Raw genomic sequence first — 18,594 nt, 5'->3', positions numbered from 1 at the left:
CTATGTATTTTTAAAAAGTAAAAGTAAATATTCGGGAAATATACAACTTTCCAGATTTTTTTTATTTCTTAATTTGCTTTATTTTTTATTTGTTCCCTTTTTTAAATTTATTCTTTCAATTTTTCCAGTTCTTTCCCCTTACAGTAACTGATCGCGCTCTCATTTTTTTTAACACTATTTACTGTTGGGGTAAAGTTGGGATAAAGTGATACATGATGAAAAAATTAAAATACCAAATTAATAATAAAAAAAATTTAAGCAACAAATTAAGTACAATTGTTTTTTTTTTAAACAAATACTAGCCGGGGTATTTTATTAAACATGAAGCAAAATGAGAGTACCGTAAAAACAAAATGACAGCTGAGCAAATTAAGTACAACTTTGAAGATAAATAATGCATTAACCATTTTTAGTTTATTATATCAATTTGATAATCTCAATAAAATTGAAAAGAAAAATCTAAACCTTTGTGTTGCTATTAAATGGTATCATGCATTTGTATATTTGACATTTAACTCGATAAAAGACGCAATTGCAAACATCCTTTTAACCAAAATAAAAAAAAAATTTAAAAGAAAGAAACATTTAGTTTTTTAATTTATGGACTGTGTATAAAGGAAAAAAAATGTTACCACTTTCTATAGTGTATCTGATACATTTTTTAGCATAAAAAAAGATGAAAAAAAATTAAATTGAAACACCCACTGTCAGACTCATCTTTATTCGACACTCACCTGAGTCAAAATAAATACAAAAATTATTTTGAAATACATTTCTACAAAACTCACAAGAAAGAACAAAAGCAACTGTATTGGTTTTTTTCTTTCTAAAACTTAAACAGTCTCTCAAACTAACTTATATTCAAAAACCTTTCAAATCATTGTCACTACTGCAAGATTGAAATTGCAGTTACAAAACTGAACTCATGTATGTATGCGTGGAGATTGCTGCTCTAACTGTTCGTCTTTTCTTCTCTCTAAAGTAGAGTGTCGGACACATATCCAGACATGAGTATAGACGTGGAAAAATCTAAAAAGAAATGAACATACCCTAGTTGGATACATAATCATATTCAATACTCGTACATGAAACCGAGTAAGTAGCTTAAGAAGAAGCTGGAGTCCTTTTTATGGAAGAAGCCTTTGTTGGATTTTGTTCTTTGAATCCCAACATCTTATTTAATGCACTGACATAAGCTTTGACACTGGAAACAACAATATCCATTCCTGCCCCAGTTCCACTGTCACCAAAGGAGAAAAGATTTTAATCCACTGAATTTATCGAGCTGGAAATGTTTAAAACGGACATGGAAACAAAAGCAAGAAGATTAAGCACCTAAATGTTCGATGAACGAGTTCACCAGTCAACGCATGAGTAGATAAGTGACTTTTCTCTGCACGAATTAGAACGCGGGTCATGGCTATAGCATCAATTCCTTCCGTAACGGCATTCATTGAGTACTCAAGTAGTGAAACCGATTCCTGTAATTGATGGAAATTGATGAAGCATTGATATTTAAAAAGTAGCCTTAATTATAAGAAAATCCGGAATTCATAGACATTCTTGGTAGCATCCATAACAAACAAAGAAAAGTACTTATTTCTGGTATCAAACCTTGATAATGAGATCAACAGCTTTATAAGCTGAATCTACAGGTCCAGTTCCAACTGAGCAGGCAACATGCTCTCTCCCATCAGCATCGATGAGTTTAACTGTTGCAGTAGAAAGACCAAGAGTTCCGCAAGTAACCTGCATGTTATGTTGGTCGACGAACAACATAGTTAAAAACACAGTTACGAGGATTGCTGCTACCCCTAGTACTACAATCCACGTCATAGATCTGGATGGCTATGTTGCTGGACTCCTGAGTTTTCTTTAGGTACTCATCCAACATTCATGTTTGAACATGGATATGGGAATAAAACCTTCAAAGCTCGTCCAAATATATGGATAAACTTAAGAAATATGATCATACCCACGTTGGTCACATAGTGTACTGGATCTCTTTGATAGGCATCTAGGATCGTCAAAACCATGAACCGAATTGATGTGTCAAACAAAAAGACAAGCATGAAGAAGAAATAGTAAAAGGAGAGAGAGAAAGAGAGTATCTAATGGGGTAAAGGAGATGAGAGGTAAAAAATAAATAAATATGGACAGAAACTCACTCTTGCAAACTTCAAAGTTGAGAGAGTAAACAGTGGGGGAGTATCTAGTAGGGTAAAGGAGAAATATTCACTCTTGCAAACTTCAAAGTTGGGAAAGGCCATGAATTAACTTCCAAAAGAAAAATTAGCATGGTTTTTATTTTGAAAAATGTGTATTGACACTTTCATCAAGCCTCTGTATTCCATTCATGTAGACCATGCATGTCAAGTTTTGAATAAATTAAAGATATCTAACTATTTGTTTTGGAGTAAAAAAACCAACAGTTAAATATATATTAATAAAGAAAGCATTATAGTTCGATATAATAGAGATATCAAATAGATTCCAAAATTTACATGCACGGCAAGTATCATTATATTGATAGATTCAACGGTTGGATTATTAAAAGTAAAAGTGTATATAATTTAAATAATAGTAATCTTAAAAGGGACGGTATTTTTAAAAAAATAGTTTTCTAAAGAGATTTTTTTTTTTAAAAGAGTGATTTCTTCTTTTTTAAATAAAAATGAGTGGTTAAGATATAACTACTCCTAAAACATAGTTATTAAATGGTTTTCAATTAAATCCCAATTGAGTTGGTGTCACTAAGTCCAGTGGCATCATGCTTAGTTAGGGAATTTTATACAAGTCCAGTGACACCAATACCACTTCAAAGAACAATCTCATGTTGTTCTCTAGTATCTAGAGGTAAACTTTTATACAGGTAGTAGCACCATTAAGGTAGATGGAATGATGGAAATCCCAGGAAATAGAGGGGAAGCTCTATTCCTTGCCATTCCCATGCTCAATGTCTTCAATTCAGGGTAACTTGATGACCTCTCAAAGCATGGAGGAGGTATAAAGGGGACACCCCTTTAATGTGAAAGAACGCCAAGAAGTCTATTGTATACATTTAATTATTTATTATTTTATTTACTTTATATATCAAACCAATAAGAACAATAACGCTTCATACAGTATCGCAACCCAAAATAACAAGCCAATAAAACATGCCCCCACCTTGTATCATAAAATGTGTAGGAAGTGCACCCAATACCACATTCATGTAACTATTGTTTGAAAAGTTCTAGTTACCTGTAGATCCAGAAGCTTCCAAACCACGTCTGGTTGAAAAACTTCATCTGAAACCAATGCTACTAGATCAGCATCAGTGACTCGCTGGAAAAACCAGTAAATAAAATAAGTATAGATCACATGATCCTCAAAAACAAAACATAAATAATGCATTAGTACTTGAGTTTCCAGACAACAGTTACTTTTCCTTTTAAAAAATCAAGATATGATAGAAAACAACAAAAACTCAACCAGAAAGTAAAAGAACTTATAAACACCAAGGGAGCCAGGTATTCATAACCAACAAAAACCATTACTTCAGACTGTCATGTCACAATCACCAAAGATCTTGAAAATATATTTTCAAATACTTGGAACAAAATCCCAATAAAAATCCTTATTAACTATTTGGTAATTGATCATTGATAACCAGAACCTTTAAACTCGAGCTACGCCAAAAATCATTCAATATATCCTATGTTACTTGGAATTTTGGATATGGGTATGTATCTGACAAGTGTAGTTAGATTTATTTTTTTGAAGTTCTTCCACATATTTGGAGGATATTTAGAGGTCCTATCCTCATATTCATGTGTCAGAGGTGAGTGTTAGATACAGGTACTTAAGAAAAATGAAGAATGTGAACATAGAACATATCAACTGCCAGCAATCATCCACCCTTCAGGTCTATTTCCTCATTTTCTAGGCACACAGACAATTTCTCAGACCAGTATCATCCTTTAAAAAGTTAACCATGCCAAAATTACAAAATAACAAGGTTAACCATGCCAAAAGTCCATGGTTAATTTAAAAAGATAGGAGTTTTTGTGTTACAAATACATTGAGAACCCAACTGGATAACTGTAGCTTATGACTACACTAACATGGTAAACAACGAAAAAATAAAACTACGTTTACAAAATAACATCATTATCTGTTTCCTGTCTCTGTATTTTTATCTGTTCTTATTTTTCATACAGATCAATGAAAATCTTGTTAGTTCCTGAAACTAGAAAGCCAGGCTGCTTTTAAAATAAAAAACTGTAGAAAAATGTTTCCTTAGTTAGGCCTATTCTTTTGGTATAAATGATCATTCCTTTTTTTCAACTTCATTTTCTGAAAAAACATCACTGGAAAACAAGAAATTTCCACACTTGAAGATAGCTTATTGTTGACAGCTTATCACAGCTAATCTCATTACTGATTTTTAGAGATTAGATTAGCTTAAAATTAAGATTATTGATTTAATATATTAATTATGTTTCCTTAGTTAGGCCTATTCTTTTGGTATAAATAGTCATGTAAATTTTTCTGTTGGAATATACAAGAGAAATGGATTCCTATTATCAATATGGTATCAAGAGCTTGAGAATCCAGATTTAGGGAGCTTATTTTCTTCAAAATTCTCGAACCCTAGAAAATCCAATTTGGTACTCTCCATTTTTCGGCCTATTTTTTTTTCTCACCACCCTCTTCAATAGAGTCACAGTCTCATCTTCAGCAAAACCTCAAAATCCGCTGACCAAACTCCCTGCGTGTAGCTCTCACGCGCCACCCATAGCTTCGGTGTACTTGCTCACACGCCAACGCGTGCAACTCACAATCGTCGAGTTTGATTCTCCGACCACCACCATTGGCTTTGTTGGTGTTCTCCGGTCTTCCTTGCTATTATTGGCTCTTGTGGTGCATTTTTTTTTTGAGAGAAATAATTGGCAGAATTAAAAAATATATATTTATGATAACCCCTTGAATCCAACATCCAATTTTGTAAAGTCAAGTAATGCCTTTAATACTCGTATTAATACCGACTCATGGATTATTGATTCTGGTGTGAATAGACACATGATAGGTTCCTCTAAGTTTTTTAAACTACTTCCCAAGTCAAACAAAAGAAGGTGTCAAGATAGTCGATAGATCTTTACTCCTATAACTGGATTAGGTTCTGTCAACTACACACCCAATATTAAACTATCCTCTGTACTACATGTTCCTCGTTTTCCAGTTAACCTTTTATCTGTTAGTGCTATCACAAATACCTTAAACTGCAAAATTGAGTTTTTCCCTAATCATTGTGTATTCCAAGACCTTCAAACAGGGAAGATGATTGGCATTCCATGATGGCTCATATATGTTGGAGTGCAGTAGTGAATTTGTTCAAGCCTTTTTTAGATGTTATCAACCAAGAAATAATGCAGTGGCATAAGCGGTTAGGACACCTATCATTTTTTTCGTTATGGAAAAGTTATATCCCAAATTATTTTCAAAGACTCGATTTGATTCATTGTTTTGTGAAGCTTTTGAATTTGCTATACACTAAAAATTCTTATCCTTCGAGAAGTAATACTTCTTTTATGACTATTCAACATGATTTTTGGGGACCAACTCAACATGCTTAATTATTTGATAATTGATGGTTTGTTTCTTTTATTTATTGTTGCATTATGATGACTAGGGTGTATTTGCTAAAATAGAAAAATGATGAGTTTACATGCTTCCAATCTTTTCATTAAATGGTATATACTTAATTTGATGCTAAGATACAGTTTTTTAGAACTAACAATGGTATAGAGTATCATTTTGATGCCTATTTGGAGTAATTCATCCAACAAATTGTCTTGATACTAGTTCACAGAATGGGATTGCTGAAAGGAAAAACAGGCATTTACTAAAAGTCGCCTGATCTCTTATGTTTTCCATAAACCTTCCAAAATCATTCTGAGGGGACACTATTCTTGTAGCCGCCTACCTTATTAATAGAATGCCACTCAAAACCTTTTATTTCAAAAAGTCCCTTGAAAATTGTACAAGGTAAAAATAATTATATTGTTCTTTCTAGGATGTTTGTATGTGTCTGTTATGTCCATGGTTGAAAAGCAGGCAAATTAGATCCATGAGCCCTTAAATGCGTGTTCATTGGGTATTCTCCGACACAGAAAGGTTACAAGTGTTATCATCCTCCTTCATGAAGAACTTTCGTTACTATGGATGTTACAGTCGGAGAAATTGAGCCACATTATGGTACAACTCAATCACCTCTTCAGGGGGAGAACAATGAGAGAAAAGAAGTGATATCTGGCTCAGTAAGTTTTGAAAAATAACACCATTGTTTAAGGGGAAGCTACTGTTCAAAGGGAAACTACTGTTCCAAAAAAAACTATTGTTCAAGGGGAAGCTGCTGATCAGTGGGAGACTATTGTTCAAAAGAAAATTATTGGGCATTTGGACAAACTAAATTTAAAAAAGTATTCAAAAAGACTTAGAACAGAAGAAGTCATCATGCAACCTACTATGTGCCAAGAATCTTCCTCTTCTAGTGAGTTACCCCCTAATGATTTAGATAAACTTATTGCCCAGAGGAAAGGTGTTAGATCTTGTACTAGACACCCTATGTCTAATTTTATCTCTTATGACTCATTGTCCCCTCCCTATAAAGCCTTTGTCTTGTCTTTGTCCTTTGTGTCTATTCCACAGGATTGACATAAAACATTTGAAGAATCCAAGTGAAAAGAAGTCATGGTTGAAGGAATGAAGACACTAGCAAAGAATGAGACTTGGGAGCTAGTTACTACTCCATTAGACAATAATTTGGTGGGATGCAAATGAGTGTTTACTGCGAAACACAAGTCTAATGGTTCAATTGGTTGCTAAAGGCTTCACTCAAACTTATGGAGTAGATTATCAAGAGACGTTTTCCCATGTTGCCAAAATGAACACCATCAGAATTTTGTTATCTTGTGCAGCCAACCTTAAGTGGAACCTACAACAATGTGATGTGAAGAATACATTCCTACATGGAGAATTAGAAGAGAGAGTATATATGGAAATTCCTCCTAGATTTGATAATGCAAAAACGCAAGGGAAAGTATGTAGATTAAAGAAAGCCTTGTATGGATTGAAACATCACAAGGATAAGATCACTTTTCTTATTGTATACGTTGATGACATAATGATGATAGGAGACGATGAGGAAGAAATGGCTCAACTGGAACAATGTTTGGCTCAATAATTTGAAATAAAAGATCTAGGAAAGTTACAATTTTTGCTAGGAATTGAAGTTACCAGATAAAAAAAAAGAATCTTCATATCTCAAAAAAAATACATCCTAAACCTCTTGATTGAGATAAGCATGATGGGATGCAAACTCGTAGAATCACCTGAAAGCAATCATAAGTTGCAAGCTGGAATAAGAGACAGTGGATAAAGAAAGATATCAAAGACTGGTTAGGAAATTAATTTCTCTCTCAAACACTAGACCTAACATAGCATATGCAGTCAGTTTGGTAAGTTAGTTTATGCATGATCCTCGAGAGTCTCATATGCAAGTTGTCTTTCGCATTCTAAGCTACCTAAAGTCTGCCTCAGGGAAAGATCTATTTTCTAAAGATGGTCATCTCCAGATAGAAGTTTTTACATATGTAGATTGGACTGGATCTTTGGATGATAAGAGGTCTACATCTAAAAAGTTAGTCACTTGGAGAAGCAAGAAGCAAAGTGTGGTTTCTCGGTCAAGTGCTAAGACAGAATACAGAGCCATGGCCCAAGGTGTTTGCAAGCTACTGAAAATTATCCTTATATTGCGACAACAAAGCTGCCATCAGTATAGCCCAAAACCAAGTACAACATGATCGAATAAAGCACATAAAAATTGATCGGCACTTCATCAAAGTTGACTGTCGACATCTTGGGCTTAAGTCATGTAACCTCTAACAAGTAATTAGTTGATGTGTTCACTAAAGGACTTAACAACAAAGCTATCATGATTTGGTTTGCAAATTGGGCATGTGTGACATCTATGCACGAACTTGAGGGGGAGTGTTGACAGCTAATCTCATTACTGATTTTTTGGGATTAGATTAACTTAAAATTAGGATTATTAATTTAATGTACTGATTATGCTTCCTTAATTATTAGGCCTATTCTTTTAGTATAAATAACCATGTAAATTTTTCGATTGGAATATACATATGAGAAAAGGATTCCTATTATCAACACATATCTTCCAAATGCAACCATTACAAATAGTTGACTATACAATGATCTGAAGGGTAAGAAATCCGGGAGATTAGTTAGGAAAATTGTACCTTCTTTTGTTCAGCTACTTCTTTGAAGCGCCAGAATATGGTCCCAAGCTGAACATCGTCAAGCTCGTAACCAAGCTGAGGAAAACAGGAAGAACAAAGTATTTAGATAAAGGAAAGAAAGGTAATTTCATCAAATTTTTACATTGTTAATAGCATACCTCTTTCAACCGGTCGCTCAAAGCATGACGTCCACTTTACCAGAGAATTGGAAAAGAAAAAGAATAACAAAGAAGTCATAGTTTCGTAACAACAAAATTTGTAGATTAAAAAAATGAATAGGGAGATACCAACAACATTAATGTGATAAATATCAAAGCAAAACTGCAAAGATTTGAGTAGAAAGAGTAGGATAGAATCAACCTCACTAAAGAAGTTGCTCACTTTTTTTTCATTTTTTCATGGTCAGGGAGAGGTAGAAGAGAATTCCCTATTTGGAACATCTAAGCTTCCCCTTTCAGTTCACCTCTATTCAACCCTTAAAAGCTAGAATGCAACATTCTTTCGGTTAATATAAAATGTGAGCACATGGGTTAAAAATCTTGCTTCGACTCTTCCTCTATCCTAACATGTTGAAAATCTCAAAATGAATACAAGACATACGACCCTCAGTATACTGAAACAATTAGGACTAACTAAGCCATACCCCATAGGTCCAACTCCAAGTAACATAGCATCATGGAATTGGTGAAAGTTAAAAATCTATATTTACACACAAATAAACTTTCTAGAAAATTCAAGAAATGGAATGAACACAAATATTTTAGATAACTTATCTACTATTCTAGAATACTAGGTTCAATATATTTATCAATATATTAATATTTAATATATGCACCCTAAATTACTTCTCCAAGAATTTTTTCGGTGCTTAGCAACTCAAGTGATATTAACACCTCCTCTTTACCCTTTGCCTACCTTGCACATCATCTGACAAGCACTTTCTTTCATAACAACGAGAAAGGGCTAAGGCAAAACCTATAAACATATCACTCCCACACCATTGCAATGATTCCACTATCCTCAAATAAAAGGTTATATTTCAAATGTTAATCAACATTGGATATAAGATATATTCACAAAGTTAAATAAAAATTCTTTGCAATGGTAACAAATGTGTTGCTAGGGGGGAGCGATCGAGTCAGGTGAAATCAACTAAAAATAGATTGAATTAGTTAAGTTAACGGATCCTATTTTATCAACCCAACTCAATTTGAAAATTTTTCGAATCAAATCAAATATATTTTTTCGAGTTTATAATATATTTTTAAGTAAAGAATAGTAGTTGAATAATTCTAAACGAATTCCTATACAAACCATTTAAGCAAATCTTTACTTATAAAAGATAACTAAATCATTCTTAATTTTCATCTAATTAAAAAAATAATCAAATCTTTATCCATGAAAAAGCTGATAAGATCGGCTAACTAACAAACAAGTTTTTCCATTTGTTACTATATTTTCATCTTTGAACTTCCATTGGTAATGTTTGGTGGAAATTCATGGCACTAAATTATGCTGCCATGTGCCACATGAAAAAAAAAAAAAAAAGATGAAAAGGAGAATGTAAAGCAACCATTATTACTCAAACAAGAGATGAATTTTAAAAAAATGTAAGCTATAGATTTTTAAGAAGTTGAGATTAAAGTTCTTGGGGACTGGTTAACATAGAAATGCATCAACATCTTCCCTGAAGAATTGTAACACTAGGATTTGAAGGACCATTAATCTATCTTATAACTTAAATCAAACCTTTAAAAATGTACAATTTTATCTTAATAATCAAACAAAAAGGGAATAAGAGAATATGAAGGAGATGGTTACATTAAGTATTTAGCACTTACACGGAATTTCATCATTCATAAGAACATCAAACAAACAAACAATCATTTTTCTTAATGCTTAATGACACTAGATGGAACTTACGGTAGAGGCCTCTTTGTCGCTAGCCTATTCTCCCACTTTTCTTATCTCTTCTAAATACCTCATGTCTAACTAACATTAGTCAATTTAACCCCAAAGTGCTTGGTAGATAAGAAGTAGAGAAGTGAAATAGATGATGATAAAATGGCCCAACAATCGTTTTAACTATAATTTATATAAATGCACGAGTTTGGAATAACTTTTGAATTGACGAGAATACTTTTTTTTCCATCTTACTAAATTGACATCTAAAAATAATTATAATTTAATTAGACATGAAAAATAAAGATTTTTAATTGAAAAAAGAATGAAATACAAAATTTGGATTTATTAGTGAATTAAAATTTATAATAAAAATTGATGTAAAATGTTTATTAAAAAATTAATTTTAATTGACAATTGGCGTAAAAAATTGTATTTATTGGTAAATTGAAAAATTAGTAATTTAAAAATTGATGTAAAAAATTTATTACAAATCTTAATTTTAAATTAGATTTTAAATTCGAATTGAATTCTATGCATAAAATAATTTAGATTTATTAGTTACAAATATTTTGTGTAAATTAATAATTAAAAATCTATAAATAACATGATTAATATAATTAAATAAGTTTTAAGTACAGTAAATTAAAAAATAAACCTAAAATTGAGTTTTAATTTGAATAGAATTCTAAGCATAAAATAGAGGAAAAGATTTTAGCTATAAATTATCACTTAATTAATATTAGAGTTATATACCAAATAAAATTTAAGTTTAACTCTATAAATAGAGTCCAGTAGTTACACATATTCAAATAATTTGCATCTTAGGAAAATTTTTAGTAAAATTAATGAAGATGGTTAGCATTAATAAAATAGAAGTATGTAAAAAAAATGGCGTATTAAGGCAACAGTTCTTCGAGGAGACAGTATCAAATCATATTCAAACAACAATGACATTGATGATAAGTTAATATAATATTATGCCTAGATTGATTTTTATTATTTTAATTTAATATTATAGTTTTTATTTTACTTCCAGTTTTCTCTATTATTTTTAATAGTAGTATGTATTAATTCAAAGTTCAATTGGTTTAAATTAGTTCAAGGAATTAAAATTCAAGTAGTGATGTTCAATGATACTGTGACAATTCAAAAATAATTTTTAAAAGAAAAAAACTTTTACTTGTACAAATGGTGTAGTAAAAAAGTCCTAATAGTAAGTTAATTAATATCCATAATAAATATGATCTGTCATTGACTTCTTATACCACAATTAAAGAAGTTAGCTTCTCCAATTTATAAAAGTGTTTTGTTTTATAATTTTGTTTCTTTTGATGATCTAATAGAGCATATAGATAAGCAAATATGTATAATTTTAGTTTTACTTGGAATTAATTATTTATTTACTTTGCATAATGTATAGTATTTTATTTCTTATTTGGTATTTTTTGCTAGATATTATTGGTATGGCTATTAATGCTATACCAACTTTTCTAATGAAAAAGAAAAGAAACAAAAGTAGGATGGATAAAAAGAGAATTTATGTTAATTATAGGTAAATCTTTTTTACTTTATATGTTTAGATTTTTCAATTTTAATTTTATATAATTTTTTTATTTAGAATGTTGCATATGTTGTTAATCTTGTGGTATATAAGGAGGTCTTACCGGAAGAAATGTATATATAAGCATTTATTTCATAACTGATATTAACAGTATCATTAAGTGAAGTTATAATACAACTAATATACTTATACACATTTATTTTATAACTGAAATTAACATTATTATTAAGTGAATTTATAATATAAATAATATATTTATATCGATTTTGCAGAAATCAAAACAATAAAGATTGGAAAGTAGAAAATATAATTCTTCAATATGCCCACCTACCTTTTAATAATTGTACAAAAGTAATTTTAATAGTATTGTACCATTTCTTAAACTATGATTCTAACTTCTTTGATTTACAAAATATTATTTATTTTAAATATCATTTACATGAAATGTGTTATAATTATTTATTATTTCTTTTATTTTAAAATAATAAACGTGTATATCCACATGCAATGCATATGAGGAAGAAACCTAGTAAACATAAAAGAAAAAGGACACTTTCAAGCTTTTGATCATTCCAATTATTCTAAGATAAATCTTTTCACAATAAAAGCTAAGGCAAAGCAAGGAGGAAAACACCTAGAAAGAGATAAACCAAGGAAAAACAAAGTAAGAAGGAAAGCTGAAATAAACCTAAAATTGACTAGAGTGCCAATTGATGAAGTCGCAAAGAATGGAATGGAAGAGGATTGGGAGCAAGAAGTTAGGGTTTCAAAATTGGGGGTGGGTTTTTCTTAATAGGGAACAAAAAACTGAATTGAAAAGTCAGAAGACAAAGCTAAAATTAAAATCATAACTTCAACTCAAAACGACGTTGTTTTGCTAAATAGGTTTTTCGGATATTCGAGTTGCAAAATTCAACTCGATTTGAACTCAAAAAATCGAATAACTAACTCGGGTAGACTCAAAACCAAACAACTTGATTCAAACAACTTGAAATTTGAAAAAGAAATAGTTTTTTTTAGTCGAATAGAGTTTTGCTCAACCCTACATGCTGCTGCTTATGTTAAATCTTCAACTAGATTACTATGACGATGCATCCATCATTCAAAAGCAGCAGAAAACCATTTATAGCTCTTCCTACACTACACATATTACACCATCTACATCCCTTCAAACTCTATTTAAAACATATTAAAAAGAAAAAGATATGGAGGAAAATATGTTGAAAAATATGAAATACCCACCTGAGTTTTCCAAGCACAATGCCAGCTTCATTGGACCGCTCAAGTCCAATATCTTCAGGGGATATAATTTCATATGTACCTTTGTGCTTTAGCATTCCATCCTACAAAACAGAAAGCATTTTAGAATATATATCTTATTATTTGTATTACTTTTGTAAGTATATATAAACCAAAACAAAGAAAAAGTGACTTTGTTGTTTAGACCTTTCAGTAATTCGCATCCTTAACCAAACAGCATGACAATAACAGATTGTATTAACTACACACGGCTAATCAGGGATAAAGAGTAGGAGAGTTTGGTTGAGTTGGCTCTTAACTATACCCACAAAATGATAAAATCATAATGCATACTAGTTAATTCAATCATTTTTCAAATATGATAATAAATACACTTCAACCATCTAACAAGGAAATTAGCCATAAAACAAACTCTATAACTAGACAGAAATTGTTTGGAGGTTCACAAATATATGCAACCAAACACTGAAAAACCAACCTGGTGAATACCACTTTCGTGAGCGAAAGCATTGGCTCCAACAATGGCTTTATGCGGCTGAACATGTAACCCTGTGTATTCTTCTACCTAAACAACCATTTTAAGTCAATAACAGACCTTGGAGCTAATTCAGTCAAGAGTGAGAAACAATCCAGCTGTAACTGAAGTTGATGAAAGAATACCATTTTGCTTGCCATTACAATGTGTCGGGTATTGATTCCTGTATAAAGACCTCCTAATACATGCTCACCACGACATTTTAAGGCCATCACGACCTACACAAGCAAAAGCGAAAGCTCAATGGTTCAAAACCGTAAAACAAGCTATAGGCCATAGGATATTACAAGAACTGCTGACAGAGGTCCAGAAGTTCAATTACAAAAAAATTTAATAGCTCTTAACTCAACTGAACGCTAGAAAGAGCAACTGACATTGCTGATTTATCTAACATTATCAATATATATATAATCAAGGATACAACTTTTTTCATCCTGTGAAGCATGTACACCCTGTCCAGGGGTGTGTCTTGAACACACGCCTAACATGGATACAACTTCAACACCACAGAATGCATCTCAGGGACACAAGGACTCATTAAAAAAAATCGAACACAATAAAAACATGGTCAAGACAATTGGATACAATAAAAAAGTAAAAATGCAATGAATTTTCCCATCTACTTCTACATAACGCAAAATCCAAACATATAAATCATTCTGATATTGCAAGAAGCAAAATATCACCTCCTCCATTGAAGCATTTCCTGCTCTTTCTCCAATGCCATTGATTGTTACTTCCACTTGCCTTGCACCAGCACAAGCTCCCTGAATTCATAACAGCTAAGAAGTAATGCAACCAAACTACATCTCAATCTCACTATGCATCAATTAACAATGTAAAGCAGTGGCCTACCGCAATAGTGTTGGCGGTAGAAAGCCCGAGATCATTTTGGCAGTGTGTTGAAATAATAACATTCTCACTTCCAGGGGTATTGGCTTTTATATCAGCAATCAATTGCCCAAACTCGCTCGGCATAGTTATGCCAACAGTATCAGGTATGTTCAGAGTTGTCGCTCCAGCCTTGATCACTTCACCCAAAATCTCATACAGAAACTCTCGGTCAGATCTGGTACAATCAAACAAAACAAGACTATCATTTCGAATAAATAACAAAAGCCCTTTTACATTTACTTACTTGATTCCAAAAGCAGATTCATACACTACTGCAACTGCAAAATAGCTATCATTTAAAGCCCTTGAAATTATTAGTCCACCTCATGCAAAAAAAAGCATGCACCTGTTGCAGCAATATTTGATAAAGCCTAAGGGTTTAACCAAAGCAAACTCAAGCTGTCAAAAGCTCAAGCTCAACTAGAAACTGAGGCTCTAAGCTCAGCTTGATTAGGCTCATTTAGTTAGTAAAAGTATGAGGTTGATTAACATGCTCGACTTAAAAGGTCAACTATTTCTAGTGGAACTCTAGCTCGAAGCCAAATTGAAAATTTTCAATATTAATTAAACAATATATATATACACTAATATAGCTTGACAAGGCTCTCGAGCTACTTAATACTTAAGTTTGACTCTCTCGAGATGCTTGAGCTCGATTCCACAATAACCAAGCCAAATTCAAGGTTTTTTTCTTTCTTTTTTCAAGCCGAACCCAATCAACTAGCAAGCGTAAGTACACCACTAACCAAAGCCCATATCTTTCGCAAAAATGGTTTGGCTTCAATTGAATAAAACCTCAAACCACAATTTACCCATATATAAACTTCAATTCCTCTTTTTTGATTCTACCATTTAATCTTCTCGCTTCCCCTAATCTGATCTAACCTAAACCAAGCAAAACTATTCTCGAATTCTTCATAACAGGTAATAATAGAATATGATCTTATCTCAGAACAATCCCTGTCAAGAAACTGCCATAAAGAAGAGAAAAGCGAGATAAGAACTCAACCTGCCGGCGTCTTCAGGGCTAAACTCGACATCATTGCAACCTAAACTCCTAGTAAATCGAACCATATTCCTAGCAATATCCAAAACCTCCTCTTTACTCTTCCTTAACTTATACTCCAAATGAATTGCACTCGTTGCGATAAACGTATGGATTCTAGGTCTTTTCGCATACTTAACCGCCTCCCAAGCCGTCTTAATGTCCTTCTCATTACACCTTGAAAGTCCACAAATAACAGGCACATATCCATTCCCATCCACCGCATTTCCAACTTCTTTAGCGATAGTCTTGACAGCTTCGAAATCGTCTTTCGAGGCGGCCGGAAACCCAGCTTCGATAATATCGACGCCGAGCTTAGCTAGTTGGCGAGCAATGTCTAGTTTTTCCTTGGAAGTCAAGGTCGCGCCGGGGGATTGTTCGCCGTCGCGGAGGGTGGTGTCGAAGACACGGACATAGTTGGGATCGGGGATGTGGTTGGGAATGTAAGGGGGACGGCGCTGGGAGGAGGGAGGGTTAGGGTTCAAAGAAGAGGAAATGAGGAGGGATTTGGGGCATGATTTGGAAGGAAATGAAGGTAAAGTGATGGAAGAAGGGAAAGGAAGGAAAGTAGAGCGAAGGAAAAGGGAGGGTTCGAGGGAGGGAGAAGGGAAAGGGTATAACTTGGAGGAAGTTATGATAGAGGAAGCCATGGATGAAAAGAGTAAGAGCCGCCGGACCAATGAATGTGAATGTTGCAGATTTTGGGGTTTGAGGTTTTATCCGTCTGGTTTGGGGGGAGAGCAATGCTAAAACTATCGTACCGGTCCTTATACTATATCTAACATTGTATTTTCATCCATTTCCATTAGATGAAAAAGCAAAATGATTTTTAATTAAGAGCTATAATGCAATAAAGGCCTAATAGTAATTCAATTGTTTAGTTGAATACCCTTAGCAGAATTTTTTTTGGTATATAATTATTGTTATTATTAATAAATTTTAATAAGATTATTAATATAAATAATAAATAATTTAATCATATTTTAACTTAATTATTATTAAATATAATTTAATAAAATTCTTAATATTAAATATTCTTATATGAATTTACTAAAATCATAATATATAATACTATAAAATATAATTTTAACATAATTATTATTAAATATAATTTAATAAAAATATATAATCTAATAAAATTCTTAATATTAAATATTCGTATATGAATTTACTAAAATCATAATATATAATACTATAAAATATAATTTAAAATAATTATTATTAAATATAATTTAATAAAATTCAATATAATTATTCTTATATGAATTTACTAAAATCATAATATATAATACTATAAATATAATGTATAATCTACTTTATTATTTTTAAACTACAATACATATTTAATGTGTTAAAATATCATTAGTGAAACAAATAATTTAATTATTCTACAATAAAAAAATAGTAGCAGTAATAAATAACTTGAGAATTATATTTTGCATAAACATAATATTCATATATTAACAAAAGGTTACATGAAATTCATGAAATTCTATGTCATAATTCATATGTTATACAATTTTACAACATCAAAAAGTTAGAACATTGTAATGACATACCATCCCAAATATTACAAATAGAAAAAGTTACGAAAATATCATTAACAGAACCATGATTTTTAATGGTCAGCAAGAAATCTTCTCACCCATTCCAACCGCACATCAAAAGGTAAACTAAAGAAAACGAGCATTTGAGTTGGATGATCTGGAATTTTGTTCAATGCTCGATAGCGCTCATCCACAGTTAAACCTTCTATTTCACACAAGGTTGGATATAAATTTTGTAACACCCCTAACCCATATCCATCGACAAATTAGGGTTACGAGGCGTTACCGGACAAAACACAATTCAATACAGACGTTCAGTAGAATTCAAGAATTTAACATTTATGTTAAGCTTAGTCAAATATTAAGTAAGTATAATTATAATTTCTACTTTAACCTTTTATAACAAAACATAACATTTCAGTTCAGTTAAACCATAAGAAAAAATAAGCTATTTTCGTATGGCTATTAATTATATATATACAGTACATTAAAGTACGACTTCCAAAATTATTATCTAGCCTATACATGCCATAAGTTAAAATTTAAACATTTCAATACCGAGACAGTAGATAGAGTGATGATCTTTGCTGACGATCCCCGAGTCTGTAACTTGGTTTTTATCTATAAAATAAATGGACAAAAACAATCAAAGTAAGCTTTTATAGCTTAGTAAGTTTATAGCATATCTAAAATACATATAGAAGAATCATATAATTCCTTAAGTAAATTTATTAAGATCATAATTATCAAATATCATTACTTTCTACACATTGCAATCTTAAGTCATTTTGTTTATATCGAAAAGAATGTATATTTAACTAATACATATAAACGAACATATGTATATACATTATATGCATATAATCAAGTTACAAACATAATCATTATTTGCATATACTGGTTGCTAGTATACTTATCATTTGCACTTCATCGAATGCATATCTATGATCTTTCAAATACATATAAACAAATGTTCATATACTTATCCATTACATATAACCAAAATCATATATATATCCAATGCATATAATCACTTAATTTAACAGATTCATTGGCACTTAGCCTGCTAGGCTTATAGCCTGATTCAGATCACCGGCACTTAGCCTGCAAGGTTTATAACCTGATTCAGATCACCGGCACTTAGCCTGCTAGGTTTATAACCTGATTCAGATCACCGGCACTTAGCCTGCTAGGCTTATAGCCTGATTCAGATCACCGGCACTTAGCCTGCTAGGCTTATAGCCTGATTCAGATCGCATAAGATATAATTCATTTTCGAGCTATATATGTATACAAAATTCCTGCACAAAGATTCTGTTTAAAATTTATAACTCATATTCTTTGATACACATGGATATATAATAAACTCCATCATCAATTCTAACTTACTAATTCAATGATTCAACCGAATACATATATATATTTATTTATACTATAGATTTCTAAAATTACTATCATAATAATATTCAACTTATTTTATACTTGAATAATATACATTTAACATTCAAACATATTAATGTAAACTAGGATAACAATTTCATACT

The 18,594-nt window shown here is 31.7% G+C and overlaps 1 protein-coding gene across 1 annotated transcript; it reads right to left on the bottom strand.

Annotated features, from left to right (window-relative positions):
• Positions 1-687: 687 nt before the first annotated feature.
• LOC107910176 (2-isopropylmalate synthase 2, chloroplastic) lies at positions 688-16,243 on the bottom strand. Its single transcript, XM_016837952.2, has 12 exons — positions 15,468-16,243; positions 14,420-14,633; positions 14,251-14,331; positions 13,690-13,782; positions 13,508-13,594; positions 13,012-13,112; positions 8,462-8,495; positions 8,304-8,378; positions 3,244-3,327; positions 1,615-1,749; positions 1,336-1,481; positions 688-1,240 (listed from the first exon to the last, which is right to left on the bottom strand). Exons 1-12 carry the CDS (start codon positions 16,151-16,153, stop codon positions 1,105-1,107), a joined length of 1,872 nt encoding a protein of 623 aa, XP_016693441.1. The 5' UTR covers positions 16,154-16,243; the 3' UTR covers positions 688-1,104.
• Positions 16,244-18,594: the final 2,351 nt, after the last annotated feature.

This window comes from Gossypium hirsutum, chromosome D02 (genome assembly GCF_007990345.1).
Source record: "Gossypium hirsutum isolate 1008001.06 chromosome D02, Gossypium_hirsutum_v2.1, whole genome shotgun sequence".
Classification (NCBI taxonomy): domain Eukaryota; kingdom Viridiplantae; phylum Streptophyta; class Magnoliopsida; order Malvales; family Malvaceae; genus Gossypium; species Gossypium hirsutum.
This window is presented reverse-complemented; position numbering and strand designations above follow the sequence as displayed.